This window comes from Miniopterus schreibersii (assembly GCF_964146895.1).
Source record: "Miniopterus schreibersii genome assembly, chromosome: X".
In the NCBI taxonomy this organism is placed as follows: Eukaryota; Metazoa; Chordata; class Mammalia; order Chiroptera; family Miniopteridae; genus Miniopterus; species Miniopterus schreibersii.
The window spans coordinates 98,243,993-98,261,246 of NC_138104.1; the positions used below are offsets into that span (position 1 = coordinate 98,243,993).

Sequence of the window (17,254 nt, forward strand, 5' to 3'; positions counted from 1 at the left end):
AGAAAGAGAACAGTGTACATAGGTCTTGAGGCGTGTGAGAGAGCATGCTGTGATGAGCAAATGGAAGCAATTTTGCATGACTGGAACACCCAGTTGGTACAGGAGATTTCAGAGGCAGATGCATCATATTGAGTCCAGAGTTCTCTCTTCTAGCCAACAGGTGGTGCTGCTGGCCCAGGGCAGTTTGGTGACTATCCAGAGCACCTGGCTCTGGGAAATTTTCGAAAGCAGACGGTGGCATGAGGATGGCCAAGTATAGAAGGGAGACAATTAAAAATAGGCTTTTGTAACTCCAGGAAGAGCTATAATCATATCTGCCACTTGTTACTTTGCTCTGAAACTTTGAATGAGATGAAGTATAATCCCTACAAGCACCTTCACCAGGATGTGAAGTTAAGAAATTAGAGGACAAAATATTCTCTTTCTCACCACTGAAAAACACCACCTCTTCATGCTGAACTGCCAACACATTCAAGCAAAGGTGTGAGAAATTCTGCATTGTAACTTCTTAACCTGCCACAACTTCCAGCACTTGTTAATCCATCACCTTTTATGATCCCAGAAGACATTTATAACCCTCTACTAGGAAATGAATATTTGAACAATGTCATTGACAAACAATGCTGGGTAATAAATATATCAGTCATAGGCAGTCAAGTTAATTAGCAAAAAGTAGAATCATTATAAGAATTGAAAGAGAAAGTAAAAGGCCTTACCTACCCCCCTGTTTTGTCAAGCCATAGGACACTGTTGGTTCTGTCCCTAGTATCTCTTCATAGTTTATAGTGTCATATTTTGGTGGTGGCCATCTCTGTGGATTGGTTTTTGTTCCTTCAAATCAAAACTAAGTTTCCTTCTACTTTGGATGACCTAAACTGAGATTGTAGCATAGGTCACAGAATATCTTTTTTTTTTAAAAATATATCTTTATTGATTTCAGAAAGAGGAAGGGAGAGGGAAAGAAACATTAATGATGAGAGAGTCATGGATCAGCTGCCTCCTCCACACCCCCTACTGGGGATGAGCCCACAACCCGGGCATGTGCCCTGACCAGGAATCGAAGCCCGATCGCCTGGATCCTAGGTCAATGCTCAACCGCTGAGCCACGCCCGGCTGGGCCACAGCACATCTTTTAAACCTGTATGATAACCTAAAAATGCCACTCCCATGTTTAGTTTGGGGTCATTATTTTCCAACCCTTGCAGGTAGAATCACCTGATGGTAAAAAGACCGGGTTTGGGAATCAGACAGAACTGGATCCAAGTCCTAGCTCTGCAACATCCAAGCTATACTCTTAGGCAAGTTATATAAATACTCTAAGCCTCATTTTCCTCATTTATGGAACGAGCATAATAATTGTGCAGTATCAACTATGACAGAGTAATTAGCATAGTCCTGCTGAGCACATAATAAGGGGTCATTAAATGACTTTCAATGTTAACGTCCTGGTTTTTGCCTAATCACAGGGCCCAAATATCCTCAGCCCCTAATGCCAATGGACAGGCCCCTCTCAAACACATTATACTGATTATGTATGATGCAAAAGTACTTAGCCTGCTGTCTTAACTCTCAAAGTTTAGAAGAAATAAGTTTCATTGTTTTTTTCCAGAAACACCTTTCCTTTGTGACCTGAATGAAACCACTGGAGGATAAATAGATTGGAAGAAAAAATACACCCTGAGTGAATATTTTTTGAAGTTGCTAAAATAAGATGTTGAAAACAAAGACCCAAGAGAAATGTTAACATAAGCTATTGGTTTTATATTTACACCTTCACTCCAATAGCCACCCACTACTGAAATTATAAACGAGTGTATAAAATGTTATACTGGGAAATGGAGTAAGGTTAAAAACATCTTTTGATACTTGGTTGAGTCTGCTTTCATTTGCCAGAGGTGAACTGATATTAACCAAAGTATTCCAAGATATGAAAAATGAGGGTCAGCCTCAGAAAAAATGGGGTAAGATTAGAGGGGAAAGGGTTTTAATTACCTGTAACTGATAGCACCATTTCCTTACGAAGGACCCTGAGTTTTGCTCACACACTTCGAACACCAAGTCCTGATGATGATGATGATGATGACAATGATAATGATAATAATTATAATAAACAGTAAATATTCAGCCTTATCATGTGCCAAGCACTGTGCTATACACTTTATTTTCATTATATCATTCAATCTTCACAACAAGCCTATGAGATTTTGCTGAAGAAATAGCAGCTTAGAGAGGTGTAACCCCAAAATGTTTCTCCTGGCTAACAAATTCCTACCAATCCATCAAAGTCTAACTTAAATCTCACCTCCTTGAGGAAGCTTCTTTCCCTTTCCTTCTTCACCTCTTCCATCCCCCATTCACTTTTTCTTTGATCATTTGATCATTTTGAAGCCTGTTTTTCTGTTTTGTTTTTTTAGTAGACACACTTGGAGACACAGCCACACACCAGTTTTGATTTGATTGCTCTTTCACTGAATGCTGGTTGGATCTTTGGATATGGCTGCAATACCGTAAAGGTAGGGGGAATCCTCAGTTTTGCCCCCAATACAGGGCAGGATATAGGGAGATTCTGTACTTACAGAATCTGATACAGGCCTACACATCTAGTAAATTGCAATGAATTAGATTTTTGCCTTTTACCAAGTTTCAGGTTTCACAGTTATTGTCTGCTTCATACTTTGGACCAAGGGCTGAGAAATGTCACTATCCTACAGGGAGCTCCATCCACAAGAATGCTGTGGAACAGGAAAGGAAGTCATTTTTTATCATTCAACTCAAAAGTTGCCTTTCTTACATGAATCAAAGGTATATCTTATCTCCCAGTTATTTTTTCTGAGTCCATCAGTGGCTGGGCCTGCCACCCTCCTACAAAAGGAGAGTAGACAAAGAGAAGCAGAATGCAATTTGGTAGCAAAGAACATTTTTCCCTGGCAGAAAATGGAGTGACTTTTAGCTTATCTGCTGTCACCTTGTTAATGTGATCATTGTTCTTCAAAATAAAATCTCCTCTTTTTACCCATGATGTCTTTGGTGTAAAAAAACCAAAAAACAAAACCAAAAAACAAACAAACAAGTACATGCCAAGAGGAGAGGGGCAGAAAGGGGAAAATAAAAGGCCAATTAATCAAGAGAAGCTACAAATCAACTTCTTTCCAAGGAAAAGCACTGGATACGCAATTATCTTAATTTTCCCAGGCAGCCATTTTCCTTGCTTTCCAAGGTAGGCGTGGAAAGTACTAGAAATCCGTGGCTCCTGTCATCACTCCTGGCTTTCAGAGCAGGAGCTACAGGTCTGTGTTAGTAGAGATGAGTAATTTATTGCTCATTTAAGCCAAGGGCTCTGTGGTTGTTGATGTGTGCCCCTGGCCTGTTCTCAAGCACGTTCTTATTTTCAAATTAATCATCCAGCTCCAAATTGCTGATGAAGGTTTCCAGGGATAAAAACTTAGATGGAAGAGGGATCCTAGTTGTTAATGGCTAAATGCCATCTACAGCAAGCATAACACAAAAACAAGGCAGTTAGCGAAGAGTGAGTTACTCTATCTGGAAGAAAAATCAAAGTATATATAACATTCCTGGGAGGCCTCAGTTCTTCAAAGTTGAGTAAACGTTTGCACTTTTACCTTTATTAGAGTTTGACATTTGACCTTTAGATGCTAAAGAGCCAATCTTGTTTTTCTGTTGTGAGAGAATATAACTGAGATTAATTCCCTTCTCCATCTCCTTTCTGCTATTTCAGGAGCCAGTGGCTGTCACCACACTCAAGGTCAATGATGTATGGCAACATGCAAGGCCATAATCCCTTAAGAGAATAGAGTTTCTCAGTATTCCTGATGACCCAAAAAGAAGCACGGATGAGGGAGGGAGCCATTCTATCCAATAGAGTATCAGAAGCATGGGTGGGCTTCAGAGAAGACTAGAAGATTCTTCCTTGTACACAGACAATTAACTTCCACCTGAATTTACCTACAGATGGCTTGTGTAGGATAAAGAGAATGCAGACAGCAGATTACAGTTGCTGATGACTTCCTGCAGTCTTATCCTTTCCTAATCTTACCATCTCCTCTACCTCTCCACCCCCCCCCCCCCCCCGACTGAGAGAAGGCAAGAATCAACCCAAAGCAAATAGGCTCTAATTTTCTGCAAAATTTTGGCAGGTACTTTTTTTGTTTTTTGTTTTTCAGTTTTAGTTAGTTCTCACCTGAGGACATTTTTTCCATTGATTTTTAGAGAGAGTGGAACAGAGGAGGAAGGGGAAGAGAGAGAAACACTGATGTGAGAGAGACACATCAATTGGTTGCCTCCTGCACACTACCCAGTGGGGCCGAGGATCGAACCCGCAACCCAGGTACATGCTCTTGACTAAGAATCGAACCCTTGACCCTTCAGTGTGCGGGCTGATGCTCTAACCACTGAGGCACACCAACCAGGTCTTTTTTTTTAGTTTTGAAGATCATCAGAGTAAGCTCATTTTACCATATTCTAAAAAAATAAAACAAAATACGACAAAACCAACTAAACATACAAACCCACAAACAAAAATACAGCTAAAACTTGGTACACCTTAACCTATTTACCCTAATAGTTGATTCAAAAGTCACCTCCTCCATCTATCCCAGTTGACTAGCTGAGCCATCCCATGAGGGAGAGTTAGTCCCTCCTTCCTGTGGATGGGCTCCGACGTACCCAGTCTTTTGGGTGCTCATGGGTCAGTATCCTCCTGACTCGGAAGTCCTCAAGGGCAGAACTGTGTCTTAGTCATGTTTGATATATAAAGCCCACCACCAAGATGTGACTCCAAAAAGTTTAGCTCCCCAATGCTTACTTCCTTCAAGGCCCATGACAAGCAGTCAGGGCCCTACAGAATGGGAAGCGATTCAGTTGGGTAGCCAGGAAAGAGGCCAGATCTGGGACAGAGCAGCTCAAATATTCTACTGAGGAACATTCCACAAGAGACAGAGACTAAGAAACTTAGGAGGAATTTCTCAATGGCGAGATTTTGTGTTGTGCCGAGTTTTTCCTGGCTCACTTCGGCATGCTCAATTCACTGTAACATTTGGCTGGATGCCCTCCCCTAGGCACACTGCTGGTATTTTCATGTCCCATCTGCCAGTGCCTTTGGAGGACATTAGGATAAGTGGGTGATCCAGAAAGGACACCCACTGTTCTGGCCCTCTGCCTAAGACATGCGAATGGAGGGCAGCTTCACAGCCACAAAGCTTTTGCCTGTGCTAAAGTCATATTATTTTAAATATGATTATTATCCATAGCTACTATGGATTGAGCAGCTACTAAGCACTCTATGCTAGGTCCTTTGACTGCATTCTTCCATTTCTTTCTAATTTAAACAATACACAAGGCAGATATTATCACTCATTTTAGAAATGAGGAAGTTGCAATCCTGTAACTTTCCCAAAGTCACACAGCTGATAAGTGGTAGAGTAATTCAAACCCAGATCTGACAGATACCAAAGTCCCTTTTCCCCAAACCAGGCTGCCTCTCCAAAACCTAGAGGATGAAATTCATAATAAGCCCACATAATAAAACCAATGCAAAACATCTTTCAGTTGCCTCCTGCACACCCCCACCAGGGATCAAGCCTACAACCTGGACATGTGCCCTGACCAGGAATCAAACTGGTGACCTTTTGGTGCATGGGATGACTCTCAACCAACTCAGCCATACTGGCCAGGTCCTCATATTTATTTTTTTAACTAAGCATTCAATTTAAGAAATTAAAAAAGTTAAAATCTCAAGTAAATGAATATAAAATCAGATAAATTAATGGAAAATACCAATAAAATGGACAAAACAAACTTTGCCATAAAATGATGGCAGCCTACACCTTGCTTTCTCTGAATATGGAGTTCCCAGCAATGAACTAAGGGGCCTGAGCTGACATTCATACTGATATGAATGCTTTGCTTTGGGGAAATATGAATGTCCAGAGATCTGGGCATAAACAGTAGCAGTAGCTGTTGGGTCCCCTGGCCCCTGACTATGAGTTGGCATAAGGGTCTAGGCCCTGAGAGCTTGCCTGATCAGCTTAAGTGGTTTCACACCTGCGGAGGCTACCAGGACAGCCTTGGAGGCTGGATGTAACAGGAGTCTCATGCTCCATTTTTCCTGAAGACCACCTTATTCCTTTAATGTCTACTCAGCTATAGTCTATCAACTTTAAGATCCTACATTGTCAGCATGCAGCTATGCCTGCTCCCAGGTTAGGAAGATTCAGCAGACGTTAAGGAAGAAAGAAAGCACAGAGTTTTATTTTCCCCTGAATTATTCCTATGCTTATAAGGCAATCGTATGAAACAATTGTTCCATGGCTTTAAATCTCATAAATAAAACTCCCTTTAAGACTCCAGTTTGAAAGATGGTGAAGATCAGAGTAACTACATTGTTTATGTAGTAAACACACACCCAAAACTATAACATTTTTATAATGAAACCTGATGTAATAAAATTTGTGTTGAAGCAAAGCAGTAATTTTCCCCTCAGCTTTTATTGTGCTGAATGCAATATCTGCCAAGGCCTACTTGGAGGCATCTTTGATTAAGGGCCTGGTCTCCCCATTTATGTGCTGTCCAGAGTTGGCCGAGGGTGCCATGACCTTGCTCACATTAATGCCAGAAGATGGCCAAACTCAAAGTGCCAGCAGCTCTGAGAAGCTTGAGCCCCCTGCATGTAGTCCTGCAAGCTTCCCCCATCCCTCCCTGGCCTGCCAGCCACCCCCATGCCTTGGATCTCCAACTCTCCAAGGTAAACTGGGTCAAGCTATTCAAAAGGCCTTCTCCCCATCTTTCTCCTTGAGCTTGGACTGGAAACTTCTGGAAGGCACCTGGAGGGGCCTTATTTCTTTGGTATTCCACCCCATTACTTAGTCCTTCGGGCCTCATGAATACTTTCTGGCTGTTGGACACTCTCCTCTGAATCCACTGAAACTTATGAAAATGTATGGACTTAGGTCCTTAATTGTCTCACTTGGTTCCCCGAGGAAGTTGGGGATTAGAGTGGGAGTGTAGTTCTTACTTTTTACCTAAGTCAGTGATTTTCAACTCTGGCTGCACATTGGAATCCACCCGAGAAGCTTTTTAAAAATGCATTGATACCTGGGTCCATCCCCAGAGATTCTGAGTTAATTAGTCTGAAGTGTGGCCTGTACATCAAATAATGCTTATTCACCATAAGAATATATGATATTAGGGATTTGGATTTAAGCAACTTCGCCCCCAAATTTGGAAACCACAATGCCCTGAAGAAACTGACAGAGGTTCAGTAATACCCACCAAAAACTGCCTGTCCACAAGCATGTTTCCTTCCCCTCCTAAGGATCTTAGGTAACAAAGCATACATAAACTAGTGCCTCCCCATCACGACACCTGGGAAAGCAACACTCAGAGGGTATGTTCTGAGATGGCAGGGCGGAAGAACACTTTCATGCAACAGGGCTGCACACAACCATATTGGGAGTGGTTAGGCCAACACATGGCCCTTGGAGCGTGGCCAATGTCATGCGCTGGCCTCCACAGAGACGGTGGAGGCAAATGTACAGTAAGGTGGTCTAGCTGGGGCAAGGAGAGCAGCAACTTCAACACTCACACTGCCCACCCCTGCATGCGCCTCACCACCAGGGGAAGGGGTGGAATCCATAGAAAAAATATAAGAAAGGCCCTGTCCCTTTCAGGAATCCGAGTTAAAATGGAAGGACTAACCCCAATGCACGACAAATACTGCAGAGTTTAACACTTTTCAAACAGCGTTCCATCGTGTGGCCAACCTTCCATGATAAAGGAATGTCATGAAAGAGAGAGGAAGACAGATGTCAAGACAGACTCCCAAACAGTTTGAGACCATTTAAGATGGAACAGAAACTAGATATTGGGAAACGTGGATCTGAAGACTCCCAGTTCAGGGCTGTTTTGAGCCACAGAGAGATAAATAAATCTCTCTGAGTACTCTCAGGGTGAGGGTAGGATACTGAGGAATTCCAAGAAGATAGGAGAGGGCGGGGGGGGGGGGGGAAGGAAAAGAAAGGGACAAGCCAGTGGAGCACAGTGCAGTCCGACGCAGGACCCAGACCTGAGCCTACTGCGGCCTCTTCCCAGCAACCCTGGGGAACCCTACCTTGGAACCCTAACTTGGGCTACCCTCTGGGCCCTCTTGGAAGACACCCAAATGTCAGAGTGGAAGAGGAGGAGGGGAAAAGTCTTGTCCTCTCTGTCTTAAGTAGTCCAACACTTCAGAAGGAGCAAAGTTGCAAACATGGCGAGCCAGTATAAAGAACCCAAAGTGCTCAAAGCTTTGTAGCCACTGACCCCAAATGTCAAGGTCAACCCTGCGGGTCAGGCACAGTCGCCCTTGTTCATGTCTGTTCCTGTGCAACGGCTCATTTTCTTCAAAAACATACTTCTCAGTATCCCCAGAATAGGAAGCAACTGCAGCTCAAGCCCCTCTCCATTAGATCTGGCCTCCCCCAACTCCCCTCCCCCTCTGTCTTGCCAGGAAATGCTGCAAACCCCAAATACCTGCATTCTTGGGCATGCAGCAGGCGAGAGGCATGCTTGGATTCCAGCTCTGCTTCTTAGGGACAGGCCTTTTCTTTTATCCAAAGCCCTCTTGGAGTCCCAGAGAGCTGAAAGCTGATCTGCTTAAGTCAGCAGGCAGAGCAGGGGGGCGGGAGGGCGAGAGAGGGCAACCTTCAGCAAGGATGGTGGGAGATTTTCACACAACATCTGTGCTGCCTGCAGGACTCCCCCATGGAAGGGGAGATGGTCTCACCCAATTGCTGGGCCAGCAGCTAATCCCTCTGGGGTTCACTTGAATGGCAAATCAGGACTCCAGGGCAGCCTCGGACACACCCTGTCTCCAGAGGAGGAGCTTAGTACTTTCCTTTTCAAGCCCTGGAGGAGTTCAGAATGCAGTGGTACTTTTTTACAGCCTTGCTGCTCCAAGTGCAATAGGCCAGGGGTCAGCCATCACCTAGGAGCTTGTTAGAAATGCAGACTCTCAGGCCCCACCAGCTTGAGAAGCTCTGCCAAGTGCCACATGGCTATGGAAACCATTAGCATGATGCCAGAGCAGGAAACTGGACAAATATTAAAACTCAGGGAACCACAGCAGTCCAGCCCCTATGCTGACTGTCCAGTAATGGGAAGGAATACATCCCATTCTATCACCCCATGGCTGCCCCACACTGCCATCCATTCTTCTTACCAGGCTGGGACCGATGCACTTGGTTGTGAAATTTTAGGTTGGTGTGAGGGTGAGCTGTTCAACGGGTCTGCAAATGTTTACACACACATTGAAAGGATGGGGGGGATACAACTGGAGTTTTTCTTTGCAAGCTGAAGATCAATTTCTGATCCTTAGCTACCCCCAACACACATACCACCTGTATCAACATGTTAGGCTCTGGCGATGCCAATAACAATAGTAATAGTACATGGCAAGGATCCTTTAAGCCCTTTTACAAATATCAACCATCCTGGAGCCTACTCAGATCGTCCTCTTGGCAAGAAAGGGAGAATTTAGGGACTTCTACAGCTTTGCTCTAATAACCTTTATGTCATCATGGCATATGCTTCATCTCCCACCTGAACCCAGCAACTGAATCCATGTGCAAAAGCTGGATGGGTTGATAGAAAGAAAGAAAGAAGAGAAAGTAGTGGAAAGTTGGAAAAGAGCTTTTACTTTTGTCATCCAGAGAGAATATTGAAATAACTAATAATGAGGTAGATGGACTTGCTTTCTTCTGATATTCGCCAGGTCTCTGTTGATAGCATCAGTTCTCTGCATTAGATGCTTCTGTTCCTTAATCGTGTGGAGCAAGAGCCAGAATAGGTGACTTCATTTCTGAAGAGCAACTGAATGGTGCTAAGGTTCGGGGATGCATTAAGACAGCTCAAATCAACAGAAAGTCTGGCTAGAACCTCGGGGAAGTTACCTAGACAGAATCTTCAGCCTTCCAAGCATCTGTTAGTGGCATCAGTGGATAGTGTGGTCATTGTCTAAAATACTGTAAATTGCAGTGCTCCTACCTAACATTTCCTTTCCATTAGCAGAGGGTCTGGGCCCTACATGAGGGAGGAAATCAAAGGGCTGGAGAGAAGGTGGAGGGAAAGCCAGCCAAGGATGAAGACAGAGGAGAGAGAAAGCAAAGAGGGTGGCCCTGGGCTTTACTAGGATTTGTGTGGCCTCATAAAAGCAACCATGGTGGGCTTCTGAGTAGAAAAACCAAGCTGAAACAGTATTTAAAAATCTTCTTCAGATCCCTAGTCTCGCCTCAAACAATCACTCATGAAAAGACTCTCATGAATGGAAGGAAATGATGCCATTGTTTTATTTTCTATGGGAAGTTGTAATAGTTTTTAAAAGGTTAATCTCCTTCTCAGTCCTGCTTTTTTCCCTTCCAGTGACCCCAAACTGAAAAGGAAAAATATTTGCACTTGGTGTTTAAAAACCACAGTAAATTAGTTTTTGTTGTTCATGGCAAAGCTACTATTTAGCTGCTCAGAATCAAACCAGATGTCAGGGAAGAAAGAAGGCCCCGCATCCTGTGAACTTGCCTTTTACCTTTGCAGAAGGGCTGAGGTGAAGGCTGGGATGGGAAGATAAAATGGAGGGAGTTTGGTGGTCAACAAACTGACGTGTGGTTTTGATGCAGCCACTGGTTCTATCTTATTAGGATGCTGTCTATGAGATTAGAAAGCAACAGCTCTTGGAGCCTGGGTACACAATACCTCTTGACTTCTAGAGTTTCTTATGTGGACACTAGGCCAACAGAACTATTCCCATAGTTGACAGAAACCAGAGTGAGCAATGGAGAAGAATGGAAAAGAGAATTAAAAGACAAAAGCAAAACCAAAAAAAGAGGTCAGTAGGACTTACTGGCACACTAAATCTATCAGAGAAGGCAAAAAAAAAGGAAAAGAAAGGGAAAAAAAGAAAAGAAAAGAAAAGAAAAGAAAAGAAAAGAAAAGAAAAGAAAAGAGAAAAGAGAAGAGAAAAGAAAAGAAAAGAAAAGAAAAGAAAAGAAAAGAAAAGAAAAGAAAAGAAAAGAAAAGAAAAGAAAAGAAAAGAAAAGAAAAGAAAAGAAAAGAGAATGAAACTCTAAAAGAAATAGAATATATTTTCTTTCTGCAGCCTTCCGGGAGAGTATGAGGAGTAGATTCTTATTCAGTCTTCTTTTTCTTTAGCACACCACCCACAACAACTCACAGCTTAAATTAGGCAAAATGAAAAAAAAAAAAAAAGTTCCCACGGGCCTAGTCTATTTCTCACTGTTTCCTAAACTACACCATGAGAAAGCAGGAAGTCCTTTCCACAATGAGATGTTTTTTATCCACTCAACCAACATTTACTAATCCTCTACTCTGGTAAGATATTTGTGTGAAACCAGAAGGCCTTGGGTTCCATTCCTGCCCATGAGAAGTTTACAGCCTATTGGGGTAGATCGACATGTTCATAACAACAACAGTAACAGTGATAGGTACCAGTTTTCAAATTTTAATGAAGTGGGGAAAAATTAATGATGTGCTGGTGACTGTGTTTTCTACATAGAATCTTATTTAATCTTTACAGTAGTGCTGTGCAGTAAATTTTGTTATTCCCATTTTACAAATGAGGAAACTGAGGCCAAGACAGTTTGGGGAACTTGACTAAGATCACAGAGCTATTAAGCTAGAGGGAGTTGGCCCTAGCTCGGTAGCTCAGTTGGTTAGAGTGTCATTCTAATACGCCAAGGTTGTAGGTTTGATCCCTTGTCAGGGCACATACAAGTAGCAACAAATGAATGCATAAATAAGTGGAACAACAAAATTCCCCCCCCCACACACACACACACATTCTCTCTCTTTCAAATCAATAAATAAAACTTTTTTTTAAAAAAAGCTAGGAGTTTTTGTTTTTATCACTGATAAAGCCCAAGTGCCTAGAATAGTGCCTGGCATATAGTAAGTGCTCAATAAATAGGGTACAGGGAAGGGTTTTCCGGAACATGGGGGGGCGGTTAATAGGTTAACACTTCTGAGCATGAGGACTGTGAAATATTAATTAAATTATAAGTTTGATCAAATATTGCACTTTGGAAAGTTTCATAGAACTCAATGCCTCAAAAGAGTCTCTCTTTTCCCAACCAGACAGACCTTTGCATTTCAGAACACACACACAAAAATGTAGTAAGATACAACTGCTTAAAAAGTTCTGAGAGTCAGCACGGCATGTTGGACTTCAACAAATTTTCTAAGAACTGTGAGTCCTTTTACTTAAACCTCTGCTTCTTATTGTCTTTGACAGATTGTGTGGCTTGTTCCTGAACTTGGTCAATGAATATTTCCTAAAAAAATCTAAGGAAGGAAATAAAGACAATGAGCTAGAGTGAGTGGTTCCCATTGGTCAAAGGACTGGCTGAATTAAAGTTACAAGGATCCACCCTGGCCGGGTGGTTCGGCTGACTGGAGCATCCTCCCATACACCAAAAGGGTGTGGGTTGGATTCCTAGTCAGGGCACATACTTAGGTTGCGGGTTTGATCCCAGGTTGGGGTGAGTATGGGAGGCAACTGATTGATGTTTTTCTCTCTCTCTCTCTTTCTCTCTCTCTCTTTCTCTCCATCTATCTCTCTCAAATCAATAAAAATATCCTCAGGTGAGGATTAAAAAAAATTACCAAAGATCCACTTAGGAAAACTACAGTATCTCAGGTCCCACTCTAGACCCACTGAATCAGAATTGCTGGATGTAGGGCCTGGAAATTTGTGTTTTTAAAACTGCCCAGGTAATTCTGATGTGTAGTCAGGTTTGGGACCGTTCTCAAATTCCTCTCTCCCCCAATTCTCTCTTAGGTTGGATTCCTTAGAAGCAAAGTCTAAGACGGGGATTCTTGTTCAAGTGATGTTTGGAGGGGATGCTCTCAGTAGAAGGGTCACAAGGAAAGCAAGGTGCAGCAGAGAAAGGAACTAAGTAAGGATATGCCCTCAGCTGGAGATTTGGTTCGGCCTGATCTTGCAGGGAGCTCTGCAGTACAAATTGTATCACAGAGTTGGTCTCACCTTGAGGCAAGAGGGTTGGTGGGGCTGGCATTTGGCAGACAGCAATTCTCTGGGGAAGGGGCAGCCAACACTCATAGCAGCTGGAGGAGGGGTGCACAAGCTGGTAAAGGAGATAGTAGGCAAGGCGCCAAGAGCATCCACTGCCAACTCCAACCTGCTAGGCTGTAGTGGAGTCAGCCTCTGCATTTTTGTAGCTTTGCTCTCCAATGAAGTCTTAATGTCTAATGTCTACACTCCCTTTGTTGACTTGGCCTGAGTTTACCTTTTACAGAAGGGTCTTGGAGAAGAGTGACTTGTAGGAAGGCTTTCAGAATCCTATATGGTCATTTCAGTGACCAGGGCCACTGAGCTGGCACACCTTGTTACCAATACATCTGCTGGGGTTATCATTTGCAAGCTAAATTGTGCCAGGAGTTGGCCCAAAGTCAGAGTTCCAGAACCATTCTCACGAGTTTCAGCTATATTCATTCATATGCTCCATAACAAGTGACTTAGGGAATCTGGCGGTCCACACCCTTTCTTCTCCCTTGACAAATCAAGATGCGGGCCACTGAACTTCCTTTGGCTCATTCTCAATGACTCCTAAATAGGTCAAATCACTTTGGAGACTAGCCAAAAGCTAATTTTGTATTCACCACTGACCTGTTTTATTTCTCTGGCATTTCAGGAAAAAGTTGAGTGAATGCTTTTTCTCCTTGTTTGTCTAAGTCCCTATATCTTGGAGTGAAATTTGCAGCCCAGGCCACTCTGATTTATTCAGGGATGCTGCTACTTTTCAGTGGATTGCTACCCAAGTTTACTTGCTGTCATAAGCTGGATTCCTATACATATGTGCACACCTATGGAAAATTAAAGGGCCAGTAGGCCTTGGCTTGGGGTTGGCTTGCCCCACAGCTATTCCAGTCCCCAGTAGGCTTAATGCCAGGGTCTGTTGAAGCAATCCTTACCACATGTCAAGAAATGGGAGGCATCAATGATAAAGTACACCCCAGTTCCCCACCTGTCAGTTGCTTTTCATTGGCAGATAAGCCAAGTACAGTCTATACAGCACTCCATCCCTCCATAGAGCCCACAGCTGCTCAGTCTCTGTTCTCATGAAGGAAGCGGCACCACTTTGGTTTCTTATATTGTAGCAGAGACCCAGGAAGGGAAGCAGGAAAGGAGCAAAAAGTGAGGAGTGCTGGAAAAAGGGAACAGTATGCTTTCCTTTTGTGGTTTATTCAAATCCAAGAGGAAGTTCAACACTTTCAATCAGTCAAAGTCTGGAGCTAGAAAAATAAAAGACCCAGGCCTGGCTCAACTGTCTCTCCAGCAGTTGTTCTGTGGCAATGCCTTTATTTAATTGTAAGATGTCAATCCCCTCCTCCCTCTCACCCTCAATTTCACTGTTTGTTTTGTTTTGAGACAGTATTTGTTGTTTTTCCTTTACCTTCATATACTGAGAAATATCTGCAGATGAGTCTGCTTGACAATCTGGCCCTACCGTAAGAACAGAAGTTATAATACTTAATAGGGTTCTCCTCACTCTTCCTACTAATCTGAAGCTATCACGTAATGGAAGTTCATCATGGCAATAATATAATAATGATAAAATTAATATTCTATTAATTTAGCAGATATTTATTGAGCACCTGCTATGTGTCAGGCATTGTTTTAAATGCTCTGCATGTGCTATTTTAGTTAATTCTCATAAGTCTATGAGGTAGATACTAGTATTACATCCATTTTACAGATCAAGAAACAGTTGCAAAAGGTTAAATAGCTTGCCTAAGGCACTGGAGGTGATAAATGGTACAGCCTGGGCTCCTAACCACTATGCTAGATTACCCCAAAATACAGATGAGGGAACTTACTATCATGCCTCAGGAAGCACAGACTCCCCATCTCTCATCATTCACATCCCAATCCCAAGGCAACAATAAGGCAAGTGCTCACTTTGGCAGCACATGTACTAAAATTGGAATGACACAGAGACGATTAACATGGCCCCTGCACAAGGATGACATGCAAACTCGTGAAGCATCCCATATTTTAAAAAAACAACAACGATAAGGCAAGACCAGGATTGAAATCCTAGTTACCCACAGGAAAAGCCTGTCACTTGCTTTGCTGTTTCAAAAGAAACATTCATGTGCATACATAGGGGTGTGTGTGTGTGTGTGTGTGTGTGTGTGTGTGAAAGAGGGGGGTTGTGTCCATGGGTGTGTGCATGCATGTGCGTGGATGAGTGACTACATATACCCTCTTATGCAATGCTCTTCCTTGATTCTGGATAAGGGGTTCCCATTCATAATAAAAATTAAAACCAAGAATCTAACCTCTCTACCTTGCATGACTCCCCACTGCTATTTCCACAAACTGAGATAAGAAAGGCACTAATATACCCTTTGGGCAAGGCTGGGACCCTTACTCTGGGCCTGAGCTGCCCCTCAGTACCAGAACTTTCCACTTGGCAGGTGCTCCAGTTTTGGCAAGAACAATTACCAAGTACCTGAATCACCACAGGGAGTCCAAAGATAAATTCATACAAATGCATGTGTTTTGGAAGAAGGAGCCAGAGTCTGTTGAGCCTCAAGTAGTGCCCCAAGTTCCCAATTGGGGGCTTCTTGCCCTCCAGGTTGGCATTCTCTCTTTCTCCAATGCCCTTGCCTTACTGATACAAAACACCTTACTTTGACCCTTTCTATTACCAAAGTGAAAATACTTGATAATGGTTAAATGTTAGCCTTTCCTAGGATATTTCCACTTTAATAGCAATTAAAGGCCTACTGCTTGAAAGGAAAAACCTGGAATGGTGGAACTAGAGGTATCAGTCAGCAGATAGAAGAGAATTTGGGCATGGAAGAAGAGGAGAAACCATTGGGATTTCTATAGTTCTAGAACTAGCTAACACTTCATTTATGATTTCATGAGGATTCTAGTAAAAGCAAAATTATGTTTTACCCAGAAAAGGGAAAGAACATTAAAATGGTCTTAAGAACAAGACCATTCAGGGGCAGAGAGACAGCATTACATAATCTCCAAGGTCCGTAATAGTTCTAACATTTTGATTTAACTTTTTTAAATCTTTTGATGACTGTGGCTCCTTTAATGTGAGTGCTGAAGAAAAGGCTTGGCTTCCCCAAATCAGAATGTATTAAATATGGTGGTGTAATTGCCCTTACTTATGTAATTCCTGACTCTAAGAGTTGAGTGTATTAATTGAAAGGCATTTTGTGCCCAGCCAGCACTGTGTGGTCATGGCTCCTCTGACACTCGGCACTGTGGACCTGAAGACAGAAAATTTAGAGCATCCAGTCCAATGAGAAGCCCAGGAGAGCCTGTCTTAACATGTCGTTTAGTGTGAAATCATTTAAACTAGAATGGTGCTAACTTTCACGGAGCTCCTGATGGATGTGAATTAGGTTTATTTAATTTAGCTACCTCAGATAAAGAAATTCCAGAAGCCTTCTAGTTCCTTTTAGATTTATTTGGAATAACATCATGCACTCAGATGCAGTATTCTTGAATGAGTTCAATATTAGGAGAATGGATATGATGGAATGATAAGACTGGCTAAAAGCTTAAACAGTCAACTTGGAGAAGGGAGAACATTTGAAGGAAATATAAGTCATTTTCTCATTTGCCCACTCAATCACTCGACCAGCCACAAAACTTGCAGTAATGGGACCAAATGGTCAGACTTGGGATTCTAGTCTTTTTCATTTGGGGAACATAAGTAAGAGATCCCCTAATGAGTAAAGTGTGGTAGCTTTTCATTTTCCTGAATTTGAAATGGTTTGGAGATTATATATTTCACACACTGAACAAAGTCTTTAATGCTATACAGCCTTTCCTTGGCTCTCTCCTTTGAAACTTCATAAATGGTTTTTGTTGCCTTTGAGTTATAAGATGCTAACTTCAGTGCTGCATCTTTACCCTGAGTGCTTCTGGCCTGGAATTTCATTCCACTGTTTCCCTTTACCTTTTGGAAAGCATACCAATGAAGGGAGACAGGAAGACAAAAGGTGAGAAAACACCTTATCTTTCTGACACTGATGTAGAGGTCATCACTAAGAACTTAGCAAAATCTCCAGTGCTTGGTCCCAATAAGCAGAGCAGCCTGGTCTAACTCCTCTATGGCATCATCCCATTAAAGTTCCTGCCATGGCCAATCAGAAAGAGGTCCCTTCCAGGGCTGGCTGGAGGTAGCAGTATATTTCACAG

General features: G+C 42.7%; 1 protein-coding gene across 4 annotated transcripts in view; it reads right to left on the reverse strand.

Annotated features, from left to right (window-relative positions):
* Positions 1-17,254, reverse strand: part of NHS (NHS actin remodeling regulator) — a 322,109-nt gene that overhangs the window by 74,337 nt on the left and 230,518 nt on the right. For 2 of the 4 annotated variants that reach the window (XM_081126605.1, XM_081126604.1), the window contains exon 1: positions 8,527-8,612. The exons of the other annotated variants lie outside the window; for them this stretch is intronic. In XM_081126605.1, coding sequence (XP_080982731.1) covers positions 8,527-8,560 — 34 coding nt within the window. In that variant the 5' untranslated portion in view covers positions 8,561-8,612. Of the gene's footprint in view, positions 1-8,526; positions 8,613-17,254 lie in introns of those variants that run through there. 4 annotated transcript variants of the gene reach the window in all.